At 47.5% G+C, this 18,843-nt stretch overlaps 1 protein-coding gene across 2 annotated transcripts in view; it reads left to right on the forward strand.

Moving 5' to 3' along the window:
- Positions 1–18,843, forward strand: part of LOC132380659 (serine/threonine-protein kinase WNK3-like) — a 129,832-nt gene that overhangs the window by 97,640 nt on the left and 13,349 nt on the right. For both annotated transcript variants that reach the window (XM_059949626.1, XM_059949627.1), the window contains exons 13-19: positions 1,289–1,459; positions 4,473–4,524; positions 8,152–8,265; positions 9,153–9,622; positions 10,821–10,914; positions 15,859–15,977; positions 16,703–17,091. In XM_059949626.1, coding sequence (XP_059805609.1) covers positions 1,289–1,459; positions 4,473–4,524; positions 8,152–8,265; positions 9,153–9,622; positions 10,821–10,914; positions 15,859–15,977; positions 16,703–17,091 — 1,409 coding nt within the window. The remainder of the gene's footprint in view (positions 1–1,288; positions 1,460–4,472; positions 4,525–8,151; positions 8,266–9,152; positions 9,623–10,820; positions 10,915–15,858; positions 15,978–16,702; positions 17,092–18,843) is intronic.

Here is an 18,843-nt window from a genome sequence, read left to right on the forward strand (position 1 = left end):
ATCTCTTAAATTATAAGTAATTTTTTCAAGTGGAATATAGCTGGAAATTTCATTCTTCCAACGATCTATACTTAAGTATGAATCTGATTTCCAAGTAACTGCAATAGCCTTTTTGGCTACTGCCAGTGCAATTTTTATGAATTCTTTCTGATATTTATTCAATTTAGGTTTCGATTTTATCCCTTCAATATCGCCTAATAAAAATAATATTGGATTATGTGGAAGTTGTGTTCCAATAGTCTCTACCAAAGTTAATGTAAGGTGATCCTGCCGTCCACTATCCTGCAGGTCACCCTTGGCAAAGTGTTGCACCTGCTTAGCCCCCTGATCAGGATTACATGAAGCCATGGGAGCAGGTGGTGGATGGTCGTACGAGCAACCGGTGCAGATCAGAAGTCCTGGTTATGTGACCACTGACACCAGGCAGACAATCTCTGAAAGGTATTAATAATGGCTGGGGTCACCCATCTTGTAAAGACACTGCCCAGAAGAAGGCAGTGGCAAACCATTCTGCAGAAAAATTTGCCAAGAACAGTAATAGTCATGGATAGACCATGATCACCCACATTATACATCATGGCACATATTAATTAATTTTATATATATATCTTACATCCTTCCCATAACACAAGGGGAATAAAAATCGCAGTGTACAGACATGTGAAATTATAAGTCTAATGGCCTGTGGAAAGAAGTTGTCCTGTAGACTGTAGGCCCTTTAATGCTGCAGTACCGTTTTCCAAACAGAAGCAGCTGAAACAGTTTATAGTTGGAGTGACTGGTGTCCCCAATGATCTTTTAGGCCTTTATACGCCCGCTGCTGTAAATTTCCTCAGTGGAGGGAAGTTCACATCCGCTGATGCGCTGTGCTGTCTGCACCACTCTCTGCAGTGCCCAGCGATCAAGATTGGTGAAGTTCCCTTTCCAGGCGGTACTACAGTCAGTCAGGATGCTCTTAACGGTGCCTCTGTAGAAGGCTTTGAGGATTTGGGGGCTTATGCTGAACAACTTCAGTCACCAGAGGTGGAAGAGACGCTGTTGTGCTTTTTTTTTGCCACAAAGCAGTCCAAGTGAGATCTTCGGTGATGTGTATACCAAGGAACTTGAAACTACTCACCCTCTCAACTGCAGTCCTATTGACATTGATCAGGGTGTGCCTGTTCCGGTTCTTCCAGTAATCCATGATCAGCTCTTTCGGTTTCTGGACAACAAACGAATGAACCCACCCCTCCTGCTCTCCATCCCTCCCTTTGCAGAGCAATCAGGTCTCTTTTGTCTTTTACCCCAGGTGCAAAACAACTTCATGCTGGAGCTTCAGAAGGTGAAATTCATTGAGGAGATGAGAACCATCATTGCCAATTCCCTAGAGATTGTGCGAAGTTCGTCGGAGGCCGATCGGGGGGTGGACAGCACTCCTCATCACCCCTTAGCAGGCACCGGGCAGCCTGACCACAGCATGGTAAGTTGCCCCTCTCAATCTGTGTAATGGGACCAGGACAGGATACTGGTGATGCTCACTCCCAGATACCTTTCTTGTAGTTAAAAGCCCATCTGTCCACCCTCAGGAGAGTTTCTGTAAAACGTAGGCACCCTTGGCCATATGCGACTCTAGTCCCACCTGGAATTATTAAGGGATTGGACACGCTAGAGGCAGGAAATATGTTCCCAATGTTTGGGGGGGAGGGGGGGTCCAGAACCAGAGGCCACAGTTTAAGAATAAAGGGTAGGCCATTTAGAACGGAGTTGAGGAAAAACTTTTTCACCCAGAGAGTTGTCGATCTATGGAATGCTCTGCCTCAGAAGGCAGTAGAGGCCAATTCTCAGGATGCTTTCAAGGAGTTAGATAGAGCTCTTAAAGAAAGCGGAGTCAAAGGATATGGGGAGAATGCAGGAACGGGATACTGATTGTGGATGATCAGCCATGATCACATTGAATGGCAATGCTGGCTCGAAGGGCCAAATGGCCTACTCCTGCACCTATTGTCTATAGAACTTAGCAACCCAACAGCATGGTGGGAACCTAAAGGAAGCACATTGTCAAGGTCAAAGTTCAGTTTGTAATCATACCCACAAGGTGCACTGAGAAGCTTAATAGCAGCAGCTTCAGATAAGCAGATTTCACAGAGAAAAGCATAAATTATACAACAGAGAACACGATTAGAACAACAGGAAAACAAAGTCCACTGTAGTGCAAACTGTTCATTGTGTCGTTATACTGAATTAGTAATTGGGGTTGTGCCGGTTGGCTCCCCTTCAACCCTCACCAGTTTTTATAGGGACAACCCAACTGAATGCATCACAACTTAGAGCAGCAATTGCTCTGCCAGAGACTGCAAAGAATTGGAGAGATTTGTGGGCACAGTTTAGCATGTCACAGAAACCAGCCTCCTCTCCATGGTAACACATACAGAATACTAGAGGAACTCAGCAGGTCAGGCAGCATCTATGAGGAGGAATAAACCCAACGTTTCAGGACGAGAGCCTTCATCAGGGCTTCATGGATGCTGTCTGACCTGCTGAGTTCCTCCAGCATTTTGCGTGCATTAATCTGGATTTCACCTTGTTAATGCAAGTATCTAATCAGCCAATCATGTACCAGCAACTCAATGTATAAAGCATGCAGACATGGTCAGAAGGTTCAGTTGTTGTTCAGACCAACCATCAGAATGGGGGAGGAAATGTGATCTAAGTGACTTTGACTATGGAAGATTGTTGGTGCCAGACAGCATGGTTGGAGTATCTCAGAAACTGCTGACCTCCTGGGATTTTCACAGTCTCCAGAGCTTTACAGAGAATGGTGTGAAAACCAAAAAAAAATTCAGTAAGCAGCAGTTCTGTGGATTAAAATACCTTGTTGAGAGAGGTCTAAGCAGAAAGACTGGTTCAAGCTGACAGGAAGGAGACAATAACTCAAATAACCATGCGTTACAGCAGTGCTGTACAGAAGAGCATCTCAGAAGGCACAACACATCAAACATGTCTGAAGAAAGCAATCCCAGCTTGTGGTCCCTTGTCCCAGGAACCTCCAGAATCTCCTCTGGAACCTCTCTGACACCCCTGCACCCTTTCAGAAGCAAGGCAACCAGAACTGAACACGAGGTGAAGCCAGTGTAAAGGTACGGCCTGCCTTCCCCGCTTTTGTACTTGTTGCCCCTGTTGCCAGAGCCCAGTATTGTGTGTGCCTGGCCTTGCCACGTTGAGTGGTTCATGCACCCACACCCCAACAGTGTCCTTTGTTCCTGCAGCCCTTGTAAAATGGGAGCTTTTAGTCCACATTTTCCTACTTGTTCTTCCTGCATTAAATTTTGTTTGCCACCCACTCTACTAACCTCACTGCGTCTTGACGCCAAAGGAACATAGAGGCTTACGTAATGGTTTACAGCGCCAGAGATCAGGGTTCAATTCTCAACGTGGTCTGTAAGGAGTTTGTATGTTCTGTCACTCGTTGTTTGTAGTCTTTCATTGATTCTGTTGTATTTCTGTGTTCTGTGAGAATATCTTCATGAAAATGTCTCTGAAGATAGTATATGGTGACATTTACGTACCTTTTTTAACAAATTGTCTTCAAAGTTCAAAGTATGTATACGTTGTGCAACCCTGAGATTCGTCTCCTAAAAGGCAGGCATGAAATAAAGAAACCCTAAAGAACCCATATAAAAAAAAAGACAATTGAACACCCAATGTAAAGGGAAAGTAAACACGCCATGCCCACAAAACAAAACAAAAAAATAAGAAACCCATAAAAAAGATCGTTGAGCAGCCAGTCTTCAGATGGGTGGGGGGGGGGGAACAATTGAAACCTGTTTGGATATTGAGAGTCATAGATAGTGGATGTGGAGAGTATGTTTCCTGTAGTGGGGGGAGTCCAGGAATAGAGGGCACAGCCTCAAAATACAGGAACATCCATTTAGAACAGAAATGAGGAGATCTTTAGAGCAGAAATGTTGAATCTGTGGAATTCATTGCCACAGACACCTGTAGGTCAAGTCATTGGGTATACTTAAAGCAAAGGTTGATACAAAATTAAGGGAGGGAAGTTTAGGGGAGACATCAGGGGTAAGTTTTCTACACAGAGGGTTGCAGGTGTCTGGAATGACTTGCCGGGGATGGTGGTAGAGGCTAAAACATTAGGGGTATTTAAGAGCCTCTTGGACAGGCACATGGATGAAAGAAAAATAGAGGGTTATGGGGTTTAGTACTTTTTTTTAAGGATTATATGAGTCGGCACAACATGGAGGGCTGAAGGGCCTGTACTGTGCTGTAATGTTCTATGGTTGTTTATTAGTCAGTGCATTAAAGTTTAGGGGAGAAGGCAGGAGAGTGAGGTTGAGAGAGATGATATATCAGCCATGGTGGAATGGTGGAGTACACTCAGTGGACTGAATCCTCTATACTCTGTTTTATGATCTTAGAAATCAGACTTGATTTAGGTACTGTTTTAGATGTTAATCTTTGCTTTTCTGTGTCTTTAGCACACAGGTGCAGAGCAGTTGCAGATGAACCAAGCACTCTCACAGCCTTGTGGTGAGTACAGCGAGATCCCATCTCCACAACGCCATTCTCCAGGGCGCGTCCAAACATCACAGCGGTGACCCACGTGATCCTGTGGAAGTCCTGTCGACCTTGCGCACTTTGTGTCTAGCAGGCGACTGTTCTGTCACAGACTGGATGGGCCGCCGTCATATTTCAGGGCATCATCCAGAAGTTGCGCTGAACTGCAGCTTCCGCTCTGCTGGGTTCGACACAGGAGATACTGCAGATGCTGGAAATCTTGAGCACCACACACACACAAGACGCTGGAGGAACCCAGCAGAGGAAAATAAACAGTCAACACTCCGGGCCTGATGAAAGTCTGGACCTGAAGCGTCAACTGTTTATCCCCAGCATTTTGTGACTGCTTAGCTGCCAAGTCTGAGCTGATCTCCTTGGAGGGTTTCAAAACTTCAGAGACCCAGGTTAGACCTTGATCTCTGGCATCACCTGTTTGTACAGTCGGCATGTTCTCCCTGTGGCCACGTGGGTTTCCTGATGAGCTGTTCTACTTCCCTCCCACCTCCCAACAGCCGACATTTCGGGCCGAATCTCTTCATCAGGAACAGGGGTGGGAGTGGAATGGGAGGAGGAGTACAAGCTGGCTGGCAGGGGAAAAGCAGAAAGGGCCAGAGAAGGAGGAATCTGATAGGACTATGGGAGAAAAGGAAAGAGGAGAACCCGAGAAAGGTGGTGAGAGAATGCATGTTAGATTCTGATGTTTTTAATCCGAGGCTCTTTCACAATTCAGGAAAGAGGAACAAACTGGTGTTTTGCAATCGTTTGAAGTGTTAATAGAACAAAGAGAGTTGAAAACGGTGATAAGTCGACCGAGTGAAGGGAGAGAGAAGCAAAAAGATAGCGTTGCAGTGCAGTTAGTGAGAAGAAAAGTTCCATTCAAATAGCAAATAGAGTCATTCAGTGCGGAAGTCCTTATGCAAATAATGCAATACCAAGAGAAGCTTCCAGAACTTTCCAGAATCATACCAATTCCACTGAACGATTGCTGTGGCTACTTTTCTCCCATACTAACCAAAAACTACTTAAAATGCAAGCTGATAATGAATTGTTAAACTACAAAGGAAGTACCAGTTAAGCAGATTAAAAAGAGCAACCTAATCCAACAGATATGAGTGAGAGGGACAGTGGGATGAAGGAAAATATAATTGATGATGCTCCTTGCCCCAAAACGTCGACTGTTCATTCCCCTCCATAGACGCTGCCTGACTTACTGATATTTTCCCCCAGCATGTTGTGTGTGTTGCTCAGGATTTGCAGCAACTACAGAATCTCTTGCGTCCCCAGTGTAGTGAGAGTGAGGTGCAGAGCAGAGGGAAGGGACAACTCCCTTCTGAACCCATAAGCAACTTCAGATACTGGAGACTCCTGATTCTATCCGTCTACTTAGCCACACGCTCCAATTCAATTGTCCATTTCCCTCAACAGACGCCGACTGGCTTGCTAAGATGCCCCGGATGCTTTTTTTTTGGTCCTTCACCCCTCCCCCCACCTGCCCTTCGCACCCCTCACCTTCCTCTTCCTCCCTCCCATTTGCCCCTCATCCCACCCCACTTCCCTTTGTACCACTCTTCACACCTCCTCTTCCCCCCACCCTATTTCTGTTTCAGCTTGTTACCGAACCCCTCTCCCACTCATCTCCCACTCCAGCCCATCACCCCTCGGCGACCCACTGATCACCTATCACCCCACCCATTCCCCTCTTTATACTCACCTTATCTGCACTCCCAGTGCTCAACCTGAAACGTCAGCAGTCCTCACCGCCCACAGATACTGCTTGACCTATTGACCACCTCCAACTGCTTGGAGGCACAAAAAACCATGAAACCTTAAGACACTGGAGTAGAACGCAGCCAATCAGCCTATCGAGTCCCTCCACCACTCCATTGCAGCTGATATATCAGTGGTTGCTGGGCAGCACAGCCCAAAGGGTCTGCTCTGCACTCTATCACTAAAGAAATAATTAAAAATTATGCTTCCTTGCATCAGCCACTTCTACCCCGGGAAAAAAGTACTGGCTTTACAATCAATCTATGCCTCTTTTCAAGTTGTTTCTCATCCTCCTCCTATCCAAAGAGAAAAGCCCAAGCTCACTCAACCTCTCCAGGGGCTCAGTAAAGCAGCCAACGTAATCAAAGACAACTCCCCCTTACCCCCACCTACTGCAGCCATTTTCTCTTCTCCCCACCCTCCCAATCAGGCAGAAGATACAGTAGCCACAAAGGACGTACCACCCAGCTCAAGAATCACTTCTGTCCTGTTGTTATAAGACACATTTCCTATTGCCCTCCCTTGAAGCACTGATGTGATGCTCGTCCAGAGTGATGGGAGTCCTTTAATGACGGATGTCGACTTTTTGAATGCTGCGGAGGCTAGTGCCCAAGATGGAGCTGACGCCCAGGACATGCCCTCTTCTCATTGCTACCAGCAGGGTCGGGGTACAGGAGCCTGAAGATGCACACTCAACATTTCATGACCAGCTTCTTCCCATCTGCCATCTGATTTCTGAAAGGACAATGAACCCATGAACATTTCCTCACTATTTTCGTTCTTCTTTTGCTCTCTTTTAGCACTACTCCTACATATTTAAATAAAAACAGCATATTTTGTGATTTTGCCAGTGATATTAAATCTGATTCTGAAATTATCTCTGCAGCATTTACACAGAATGCAGGACTCCACAGTATAGGCTGTTCAGCCCACAATGTTGTGCCAACCTTTTAAACTACTCCAACTTGTCCCCATCTACATTAACGGAGCTGTAGTGGAGCGTGTATCAAGCTTCAGATTCTTTGGTGTCCACATTTCTGATGATCTCACCTGGTCCCTGAACTCCTCTATCCTGATCAAAAAGGCACAACAGTGCCCTTATTTCCTGCGGAGCATCAGGAAAGCTCACCTCTGTCCCAGGATACTGACGGACTTTTACCGCTGAACCATTGAGAGCAAACTCACCAACTGCATCTCAGTGTGGTATGCCAATTGTCCCGTATCGGACCGCAAAGCTCTCCAGCGGGTGGTGAAAACTGTCCAGCGGATTATCAGCACCCAATTGCCCAGTATTGAGAACATCTACCATAAACGCTGTCTGGGCAGGGCAAAAAGCATTATCAAGGATGCATTTCACCCTAACCATGGACTTCTTACTCTCCTCCCATCTGGTAGGCACTACAGGAGCCTCCGCTCAGGAAGAGGCTGTGACCCTGCTGAACCTCACATCACAGCACTAAGCAATATTGCACCCATATTGTACTGTCTCAGTACTTTTATATTTGTATTCTATAGCACTTTTTATTTGCAGTTATTTTATAAATAATACTGTTCTTTTGCACTTCTGGTTGACAATACAGTTGAATCTAATCTAATCTAAAGATCAATCTAACCCTTCCCTCCCACATAGCACTCCCATTTTTTTAATCATCCATGATCCTATCTGTTAGTCTTTTAAACATCCCGAACTTATCTGCCCTGTACCACCACCCTTTACAAAGTGTTCCATGCTCTGTGGAAAGCTTCCCCTTGACACCCCCCCCCCCCCAATCTTGACCTTTCAGTTTGCTTTTGGGTGTGTGTGTGTTTGTACAGTGTCCCTTTACGCCGCAGGTGAGGCTGGCCCGCACTTCTCATCTGTTGGACGATGGAGATTCTTCATTAATCAGAAGGTCATGACCCATGAAGCGGAGATTCCAAGCGATCACCAGCTCAGCGCAGAAGCCGGTAAGGAAAAACCAAGCTCTGGCAAAACCCCCTTTTTATCTTCTTCCCTCTGTCCATCGCTTGGCTTGTAGCCATCCTCTCAGCGTGCCGTACACTCCCAGTGCACAGGGGTAGGACACCCTACTGATCGGTAGAGTGGACGAACATGGACGAGTCCACACAAAGTGGCAGTGCAGGTGCAAGAGGATATAAAGAAGGCACATCGCGATACTTGCCCGTGGCACAGAGCTGAGACCCCTGTTCAATCCCTGTCACTGTAAAGAGTTTGTACTATATCCCCATGATCATGTGTGTTTCCTCCGGGTAGTCCATTTATTGCACATACTTGTCACAGCTTTATAAGGCATTCTGGTCACCACTCTATAGGGAGGATGCTGTCATACTTGAGAGGGTGCAGAGGAGATTTACCAAGATGTCCATGATAGAGCAGTTCAGTTATAAGGACAGGCTTGGTCTGTTTTTCCTGGAGCAGAGGTGGTTGAGGGATGATGTTACACAGGTGGGTAAGCTTGTGAGGAGTTAGATAGAACAGATAGTAAAATACCTTTTCCCCAATGTGGGGGGGTATCACTACCAGTTAGCACAGCTCTTCACAGCACCAGCAGCCCGGATTCATTTCCCACCACGTCCTCCCCATCACCATGTGGATTTCTTCCGTATGCTCTGGTTTCCTCCCACAATCCAGAGACGTATGGGTTGGGGTTAGTGAGCTGTGCTGGCAAGAGAAGCATTGCAGCCAGCCAGGGTTCCAGAGAACCCCTTCAGTGACATGTTAGATGTACTGTGGGTTAGTGAGCTGCAGAATCCATTCTCTCTGCCCTTCCTTCTTCTCTGATTATCCTGGCAATTGAGCTCTCTTCTTTCTCCCAACCAAAACCCCCGCACAGACCCCGAAAGCAAAAGTCACGAGGCAACCCACCCAACGACGTCGAGTTCCCTGGAAGACATGAAGCGGATCCCAACGGACAGCGTCGTCCCCAGCGGCCTGACGCCTTGCAGCAGTTCCTCCTCCTCATCCTCCTCTTCATCCTCCTCCTCCTCTTCCTGCGGTGACGACTGCCCGACGATCCCCGCCCCTGACCGAGGGCAGCAGCCGGGTGTCCAGCCCTCCTCCGTGCCCGAGTCGGATGGTGAGGGCCCCCCTCGGCTGGGCTATGCCGACCACTGCATCAAGAAGCTGGACGCGAAGCTCCGTACCCTGCTGTACCAGGAGCACGGCGGGCAGCCTGGGGCGTCCGAGGCCCCCCTGTCGAGTGGGGAACCGCCCCCTATGGACGTTGACCCAGGCTTGACCTCCGAGCCTCTGGAACGGTGCCTGGGATCACCCAACCGCTCATCCACTGGTGCAGCAGAGAAGGTGAGCCACATTATCTCTCTCTCTCTCTCTCCCTCTCCCCCTCATTGGTGTTTCCGTGATGCACCCAGTCTGGGTCTTCTCCACTGTGCTCTGTAGAAGTTTGTCACAGTTTTAGATGACGATGCGAACCTATGCAAACTTTTAAGTAAGTAGAGTTATTGAGTCTTTTTTGTGGTAGCACTTAACGTGCTGGCCCCAAGACATGATAACACCAAGGAATTGAAAAGCAGGTAGAATAATAGTATTTGCACATGTCCAGGGATAGGAAAGATCTATGGCGATACGGGCCAAAAGCCGGCATGTAACAATGAGTAGGTGTCATGCTCAGTATGGACCAGATGGGCTGAAAAGCCTATCCAGGCTCTGTAACCTTGCTTGCACTCTGGAACATACGATGTTGGATAATCTGAATTCGCAAGCAGTCAGCTGCCAGATTCTCATAGTTATAACGTAAATCAAGTTTCTCAAGTCCCTGGTGATAAAGTGGTGTCTCATCCAGTGAATTGGCCATTCCCCACCCCCCCCCCCCAGCCACCTCCCCACTGCAGTGCTAACATTGGGACGGAGAGTGGATGTGTCCTTTTCTGCAGTTCCTTTGTTCAGTCCACCGTAAGCAGGATTTCCCAGTGGCCTACCATTTTAATTCCAGGTCCATACCAACACTTCCGTTCATGGCCTCCTCTACTGCCAAGATGAGGCCACTGTCAACCTGGAGGAGCAACACCTCATATTCTGTCTGGGCATGAACAACGATTTTTCTAACTTACAGTAATTTTTTCCCTCCCCCCCCCTTTCCTTTTCCATTCCCACTCTGGCTCCCCTTGCCCCTTCCACCTGCCTATCAACCCCCCCCCCGGTGCCCCTCCTCTTTCCCTTTCTCCCAAGGTACACACTCCTGCCCTATCAGCTTCCTCCTCCTCTTGTCCTTTACCTTTTCCACCTATCACCTCTCAATGTTTCACTTCATCACACTCCCCCATCCATCTGTTTTCACTCTCACCTATCACCTGCTAGTTTGTACTCCTCTCCCTCTCCCCAGCTTCTTATTCGGGCTTCTTCTCCCTTCTTTTCTAGTCCTAATGTCATCCCGAAACATCTGTGCATTCCCGTCCATAGATGCTGAGTTCCTCCAACATTTTGTAAATGTTACTCTGCAGAATAGCCTATGTTAACTCGAGCACCTCTTGCTTTCCTACAGTCTCTTCCACAGGAGAAGGTCACCTCTGAGCCTTCGGAGCCCGGGGCGCGGACATCACCGCTATCAGTGGGAGTCACTCTGAGCCAGACAGGAGGTGGGTACCTTGGCCTGTGTCTCGTTCTAGTAAGACTGCATGCTGAAGTGTCAGTAGTGGGAGGGAAGAGATGTGCTGAAAAGCCACTTCTCCTGACCTTGATTTTCTCTGTCAGCGATGGTGATTGAATTCTGATCGCTGGTGCGCTGTTAGTTACACTAACTGCTATACTACTGTGCACTCCCAGCAACGTCCCTCTGTTTCCTATCCTGCACCTATTGCAGCTCGCAGTGTCTGAGTTCAGAGTTCATTCCTAGCGTCCTCTATAAGGAGCTTCCTCATCCTCCCTGTGGAATGTGTGTGTTCTCCGGTTGCTCCAGTTTCCTCCCACGGTCCAAAGATGTACCGGTTAATTGGTCATTGTAAATTGTCCTGTGACTAGGCTAGGGTTAAATTGCTGTGGAGCAGCTCAAGGAACTGTATGCCCTGTATCTCCAAACATATGTAATCAAATGAATCACATTCTCTCCCACCTGATTTTTTTCAATTGACCCAAAACCAAATTGGCCACTTTCCCATCGGATCTGTTTGTGCATGGAAGTTGTAATCTTGTTGTCGTATGAACACAAAATGGGAGTAGGAGTGAGCTACTCGGTCATCAAGGCTACCCTACCGCTCAGTATGATTGGATTTAAATTCACGTTTATTTATCCACGGGCAGTCAAATGCATCATTTGCATTAACAACCAACGCACTCGAGGGCGTACTGGGGGGCCACCACACATTCCGGCATACCATGCCCACCAAGCTCGGCAGAGCAACACAGAACACAGCAAGAGCAAAACAAATCCATAAATCACACTCTCACACATACGCGCACACACACGCACTCTCTCTCTCTCTCACTCACTCACTCACGCACTCACTCCTCCAACCCCAGTACAGGCCTCCATTTTCCAAGTTTTGGCTATCGGGCTCTGAATGCTGGACTTCTGTTTGGCCTTTGGGCTTTGGTTTTTAGTATCAACACCTGGACTAGTTAACGACAGGACCTCAAACTCTAGGCTTGCCTACTGTCTGGCCCTTGTGCCTCCTGTATGCACAGGCATCTAATCCCAGGTCCCACCAACCTGGGACATCCCAACATCCATAGATGTCCTTCATCACCCATCCATATTGCTGACCTTCAAGTGCAGAGGCCAGGACTCTGGATGTCCTCTGTTTCCTTCCATGTCACATGTCTGTTTGTGCAGGCCTCAGTTCCTCTTCTACGACAGCTCCCCATAACTGGCAGTTACCTGATCTTTTAAAAATCTACAGTACTGTGCAAAGATATTATAGCTAGGTTGCAGAGAGATATAGATAGCTTAAGTGAATGGGCAAGGGTCTGGCAAATAGAGTACAATGTTGGTAAATGCGAGGCCATCCACTTTGGAAGGATAAGTGAAAGAGCAGATTATTATTTAGATGGTAAAAGATTGCAGCATGCTGCTGTGCAGAGGGACTTGGGAGTTCTTGCGCATGAATCACAAAGGTTGGTTTGCGGATATCAAGAAGTCAAATGGAACGCTGGCCATTGCCAAAGGGATTGAATTTAAGAGCAGGGAGATTAAGCTACAACTATACAGGGTACTGGTGAGGCCGCACCTGGACTACTGCGTGCAGTTCTGGTCTCCATATTTGAGGAAGGGTATACTTACTGGCTTTAAAGAGGTTCACCAGGTTGATTCCAGAAATGAAGGGGTTGGACTATGAGGAGAGGTTGAGTTGCCTGGGACTATACTCACTGGAGTTCAGAAGGATGAGAGGAGATCTTATAAAAACATATAAAATTATATAAGATAGAAGCAGAAAAGTTGTTCCAGCTGATAGGCGAGATTAAAACTAAGGGAGATAGCCTCAAGATTTGGCAGAGTAGATTTAGGATGATTATGAGATGGAACTGTTTTACCAGAGAGTGGCGAATCTGTGGAATTCTCTGCCCAATGAAGCACTGGAGGCTACCTCAGTAAATATATTTAAGACAAGGTTGGATAGATTTTTGCACAGTAGGGGAATTAAGGGTCATGGGGGAAAGGCAGGTAGGTGGAGATGAGTCCATTGCCAGATCAGCCATGATCTAATTGAATGGCAGAGCAGGTTCGACAGGCGAGATGGCCAACTCCTGCTCCTATTTCTTATGTTTTGTGCAGTGCTGTATTTGTCAACGTGAAGCAGAGAGTGAGTTTGTAAATCTGACAGGAGCAAAGGATGTTTGGAACGGTGACAGTGGAGTGCCGCTGGAGGGGGTGTGGGACAGGTGGCAGAAAAGGAGTGCCGGGGCAGTTCATGGGGGGGGGGGGTGGTTTGGCACAGGTGCACACACACACCCAGCCCTGAGACACCAGGCAAAGTAATTTGATTCCAAACAATTGGTTTATTGAACATCACAGAATGTCTTTCTGGTGCTTCCTGCCCCTGACTCTCTCCCTTCCCCTTTCCCCAACTATGATTCCCCTCTCTCTGTCCTCTTTCCACTCTCAGCCACAATAGAGACCCATCAGGTTTGTCATCACTCACATATGTCATGAATTTAAATTTTTTTGTACCAGCAATACAAAATAGTACATACAATTACTACAGTACTGTGCAAAGTTCTTAGGCTCCCTGGCTATATATACACACTTTTGCACAGTACTGTATATCTATTGTCTAAAACTTTTGCAATAGATATTGTCTATAAAATGTATTCACCCCTTGGAAGTTTTCGTGTTTTATTGTTTTACAACATTGAATTACAGTGGGTTTAATTCAGATTTTTTGACACTGATCAATAGAAAAAGACTTTTGTGTCAAAGTGAAAACAGATCTTTACAAAGTGATCTCAAATTAATTACAAATATAAAACTCAAACTAATTGATTGCTTGTGTTCACCCCCTTTTAATATGACACGCCAAATCACCACTGGTGCAGCCAGTTGGTTTTAGAAGTCACATAATTAGCTGAATGGAGATCACTGTATGCAGTCAAGGTGTTTCAATTGATCGTAGTAAAAATACACCTGTATCTGGAAGGTCCAACTGCTGGGGAGTCAGTATCCTGGCAAAAACTACACCATGCAGACAAAAGAACACTTCAAGCAACTCTGTGAAAAGGTTATTGAAAAGCACAAGTCAGGAGATGGATTGAAGAAAATTTCCAAGTCACTGAATATCCCTTGGAGTACAGTTAAGTCAATCATCAAGAAATGGAAAGAATACGGCACAGCTGTAAATCTGCCTAGAGCAGGCCATCCTCAAAAACTGAGTGACCCTGCAAGAAGAGGACTAGTGAGGGAGGCCACCTAGAGACCTATGACAGCTCTGGTGGCTGAAATAGGAGAGAGATTGAGCATACAACTGTTGCCTGAGTGCAGCTTTATGGATGAAAGGCAAAGAGAAAACCACTGTTGGGAAAAAAAACTTGCATGAAATCTCAGAGTTTGTCAGAGGGCATGTGGGAGACTCTGAAGTCAGCTGGAGGAAGGTTCTATGGTCTGATGAAACCAAAATTGAGCTTTTTGGCCATCAGACTAAACGCGATGTTTGCCTTAAGCCAAACACCGCACATCATCAAAAACACGCCATCCCTACTGCAAAGCATGGTGGTGGCTGTATTATGCTGTGGGGATTCTTCGCTGCAGCAGGCCCTGGAAAGCTTGTGAAGGTAGAGGGTAAAGTCAATGCAGCAAAATACAGGGAAACCCTGGAGGAAAACCTAATGCAGTCTGCAAGAGAACTGCGACTTGGGAGAAGATTTGTTTTCCAGCAAGACAGTGACCCCAAGCATAAGGCCAAAGCTACACAGGAACAAAGTTAATGTTCTGGAGTGGCCAAGTCAGAGTCTGGACCTCAATCCAAGTAAGAATTTGTGGCTGGACTTGAAAAGCTCTGTTCACTCACGATCCGCATGCAATCTGACAGCTTGAGCAGTTTTGTAGAAACTCTGTAGAATGGGGAAAACTGCAGTGTTCAGATGCGAAAAACTAATAGAGACCTATCCACACAGACTCAAGGCTGCAATTACTGCCAAAGGTGCATCTAATAAATACTGACTTGAAGGGGGTATTTATGAAATCAATTATTTTGTGTTTAATAATTGTAATAAATTTAGACCGATTTGTAGAAATTTGTTTTCATTTTCACAAGAGTCTTTTTCTGTTGATCAGTGTCAAAAAAGCCAAATTATATCCACACTGAATCAATGCTGTAAAACAATAAAGCATGAATATTTCTGGGGGGGGGGTGAATATTTACTTTTTATAGGCATTGTATATGTGCCTAAGACTTTTGTACAGTACAATGCATGTGACACATACTGCTAATGTTAAGTCTTCAGCTGGTTACTGTATTTGTCCTCAGTGCTGGTGGGCAAGAGTATCTTTGGGGGGATGATGGGGAGAAAGGTTCAGATTTAATTGTCACATGTACATGAAAACTCTGCCAGCTTACTAGCTTCCTCACCATAAGGCATAGGAGCAGAATTCAGCCCGTTAAGTCTTCTCTGCCATTTCATCATGGCTGATTTATTATCCCCCTCAACCCTCATTCACCTGCCTTCTCCCTCACAACCTTACTAATCAAGAACCGATTGACTTCTGCTTTAAATATACCCAATGACTTGGCCTCCAGAGCTGTCTGTGGCAATGAATTCCACAGATTCACCTCCCTCTGGCTAAAGAAATTCCTGTTCTAAGAGGACATCTTCTATTCTGAGACTGTGCCCTCTGGTATTGAGGACATCTTCAAAAGGTGATGCTTCAAGAAAGTGACATCCATCAGGAAAGACATGCCTTCTTCTCATTGCTACCATCAGGGAGGAGGTACGGGAGCCTGAAGACACACACTCAAAGTTTCAGGAACAGCTTCTTCCCCTCCCCAATCCGTTTTCTGAATGGACACTGAACCTTTCTCTCAATGCCCCGATCTCTGTATCTGAGCTGCTGTTAACCCCCTCTCCTTTTGTTCTCCTTTTGCCCCGGGCAGCTGGTGACAGTCAGACCAACCTTGGAGGCAAGGACCTTGCTGGGACGGAGCAGAGCAGCGCCCATGGAGGATTCCCAGATGACCAATCCCTTGTGTGTGGGCAGGCGGGGCGATTTCGGGTAAGATTTGGCACGTGTGGGAGGGGAGTATCACAGCTCTGCCATTGTATTGCTTCCGGTGCGAATAACGTGGGGTTAAAGAGGGAGGGAGTGTAGGAGGGGTGGTTATCATCACAGGTGAGAGCCTCCTATGCCGTCAGCTGTGTAGGGCTTTTGTGTGAGGTGGAGGCATCTGTGTCAGGTGGGGAAGTGGGTGAGGAGAAGCGAAGTCCATGTCGTGCAGAGGTAGGAGAGTTGTACCTGTGTCTGAGAGAGACGAGGGGCACCTGTTCCCAAGAGGCAGGGAGGGGCGTCTGTGTCTGGGAGAGGGGAGGGGAGGGCATCTTTGTCTGGGAGGGGGGAGAGGAGGAACATCCGTGTCTGGGAGAGGGAGGGAGTGGAGTCTATGTCTGACACAGATATAGTGTCTAAGAGAGGGGAGGGAGGGGAATTTGTGACTTGAGGGAGTGGAGGATGCCTTTATTTGGAGAGGGTTTCTTTACTCGGGGGCTGGAGGCAGGGGAGGAAGAGGAGAGACTCCTGTTTTCTGAGGATGGGAGTTTACCTTTATTCTGGGAATGGGAGGGAGGTGAGGGAGAAGTGAGCTGTTTTATCTGTTGCAGGTGGGGAAGAGCTGGCGTGTGGCTTGGATTGTTGGTGAGGGGCCAAACGCTGAGTAACGGTTGGGGTTTGGTTGAAATAAATAATTTTTTTTTCTCCATCCTCTCCCCCCCCCCCCCCCAAAGATCTCTGCATCATCACCCCATCCTGAAGGAGCCATCCCACCTGCCGAACACTCGCCCCACCACCCAAAGGATGACCCCAGCCATCGCTCCCCAACCATCACCCCATCCAGGGGTGCCCCTCCACGGGCTGAGTCCACCCCCAGGGGCTGCGATGCTCTCGACGGGCCGCTGCACCTGCCGCCGGGCTGGTACGAGGAGGAGGAGGCGTCCAGCGGCCTCCTCGGCAAGCAGCCCAGCACTGATAGTGACCCGGCCGGTTGGCCACACCCTGTTGCCGGCCGACCTCCAGCCCTCCCCTGCCACTCGCTCTCCTCCCCCATGAGCAGTGACGATGAGTCAGAGGTGGAGGACGAGGACCTGAAGCGAGAGCTACAGAGACTCCGGGAGAAGTAAGTGAGGGCAGTGAGACATAGCGCATAATCGGCCCTTCCCACCCAGCAACCCCTGACAACCCTAACCTTATCACGGGACTGTTGACAATGACCTGGTACATCTCTACTGTGGGAGGAAACCGAAGAACCCAAACAAGCGCCACACATTCCACAGTGAGGAGTGAACACTGAACTCTGGCAGCCCAACCTGTAATAGCGTCACACTGACCACTACGAAACAATAGCGCCAAGTACGTGCAGGGCGGTGAATGAACAACGAAGCAGACCCAATGAGCTGAATGGCCTCATTCTGCTCTTGTGTCTTGCAGTCTTATGGTAGAAGGCAGATACAATAACTAAAGGTGGAAAGAGATAAATATTAAAGACTGAAGATCAAAGGTTACGGGTGGCTGGCTCAGAATGTGAGGTCAGCAAGAGTCAGCACAGGCATGAAGGGCCAAGTGGCACACTGTTGCTCAGAGTCCCCAGTCCCAGACATTTTGTTTCTTTCTCTCTCTTAATCACTCTCCCTCTCTCCCTCCCCCACTCTGTCCCCTCCTTCCCTCTCTCTATCTCTCTCTCTAACTCTCTCTTCCTCACACGCCCCCCTCTCTCACACTCTCTAACTTTATCTCCTAATTCAATCTCTCTTTCTCTCTCTAATTCACTGTCCCTCTCTCTAACTCACTCTCCCTCTCTTAACTCACTCTCCCTCTCTCTAACTCACTCTCCCTCTCTCTAACTCAATCACACTCTCTCTCTAACTCTCCGTCTCTCTCTAACACACAGACACTCTCTCTCACACACACACACACACTCTCACACACACACACACTCACACACACACTCACACATACACACACACTCTCTCACACACACACACACACTCTCTCACACACACACACACACACACACACACACACACACACTCTCACACACACACACACACACACACACACACACACACACACACTCTCTCTCACACACACACACACCCACACCCACCCACCCCTAAATCATCTCCAAAAAATGCTCACCTGGCAAAACCCAACATCCCAAGTTTGCGGAGTGTGTGTCTCCTTCAGGGCTTACGCAATGAGGGGATGATCGAATTGAAACACGACGCTGTGGGGGGGGGGGGGTGGGGGGAGCGGCTTGACAGGATAGATGTCAAGATATTTCCAGTACTGCCACAGTCCCAAGTAACAGACATAATCGTAAGACCACAGAACTTGCATTAAAAGCTAATCTGCATAGGGTTTTACACATCACCCCATAAGCCTCCATATCCTGCACATCATTCTTCATCACTTCAACCATCTCCAATGGGATTCTCCTCCAGGCACATCTTTCCATCCTCCACACTCCCTGCTTTCCTTGGGATTGCTCTCTACGTGACTCCCTTCTTCATCGGTCCCTCTTCAATAATCTCCCTCTTGGCACTTACCCCTCTGCCCTCAGCACAATTCAGGGCCCCAAACAGTCCTTCCAGGTGAGGCGACACTACATCTGTGAGTATGCTGGGGTCCTCTACTGTATTAGTGCTCCCAATGTGGCATCCACTACATCGACGGCCACCCATTTTAAATCTACTTGCTATTCTCATATGTTGGTCCATGGCCTCCTTTACTACCATAATGAGACCAAACTCGGGTTGGAGGAGGAACACCTCATATTCCATCTGGGTAGCCTCCAAGCTGACAGACTTTCTCGAACTTCTGGTAATTTCTTCCCCTTCTGGAGAGATGGACTGAAAAATGGCAGGTGAAA

Source organism: Hypanus sabinus, chromosome 24 (assembly GCF_030144855.1).
Source record: "Hypanus sabinus isolate sHypSab1 chromosome 24, sHypSab1.hap1, whole genome shotgun sequence".
NCBI classification, from domain to species: Eukaryota; Metazoa; Chordata; class Chondrichthyes; order Myliobatiformes; family Dasyatidae; genus Hypanus; species Hypanus sabinus.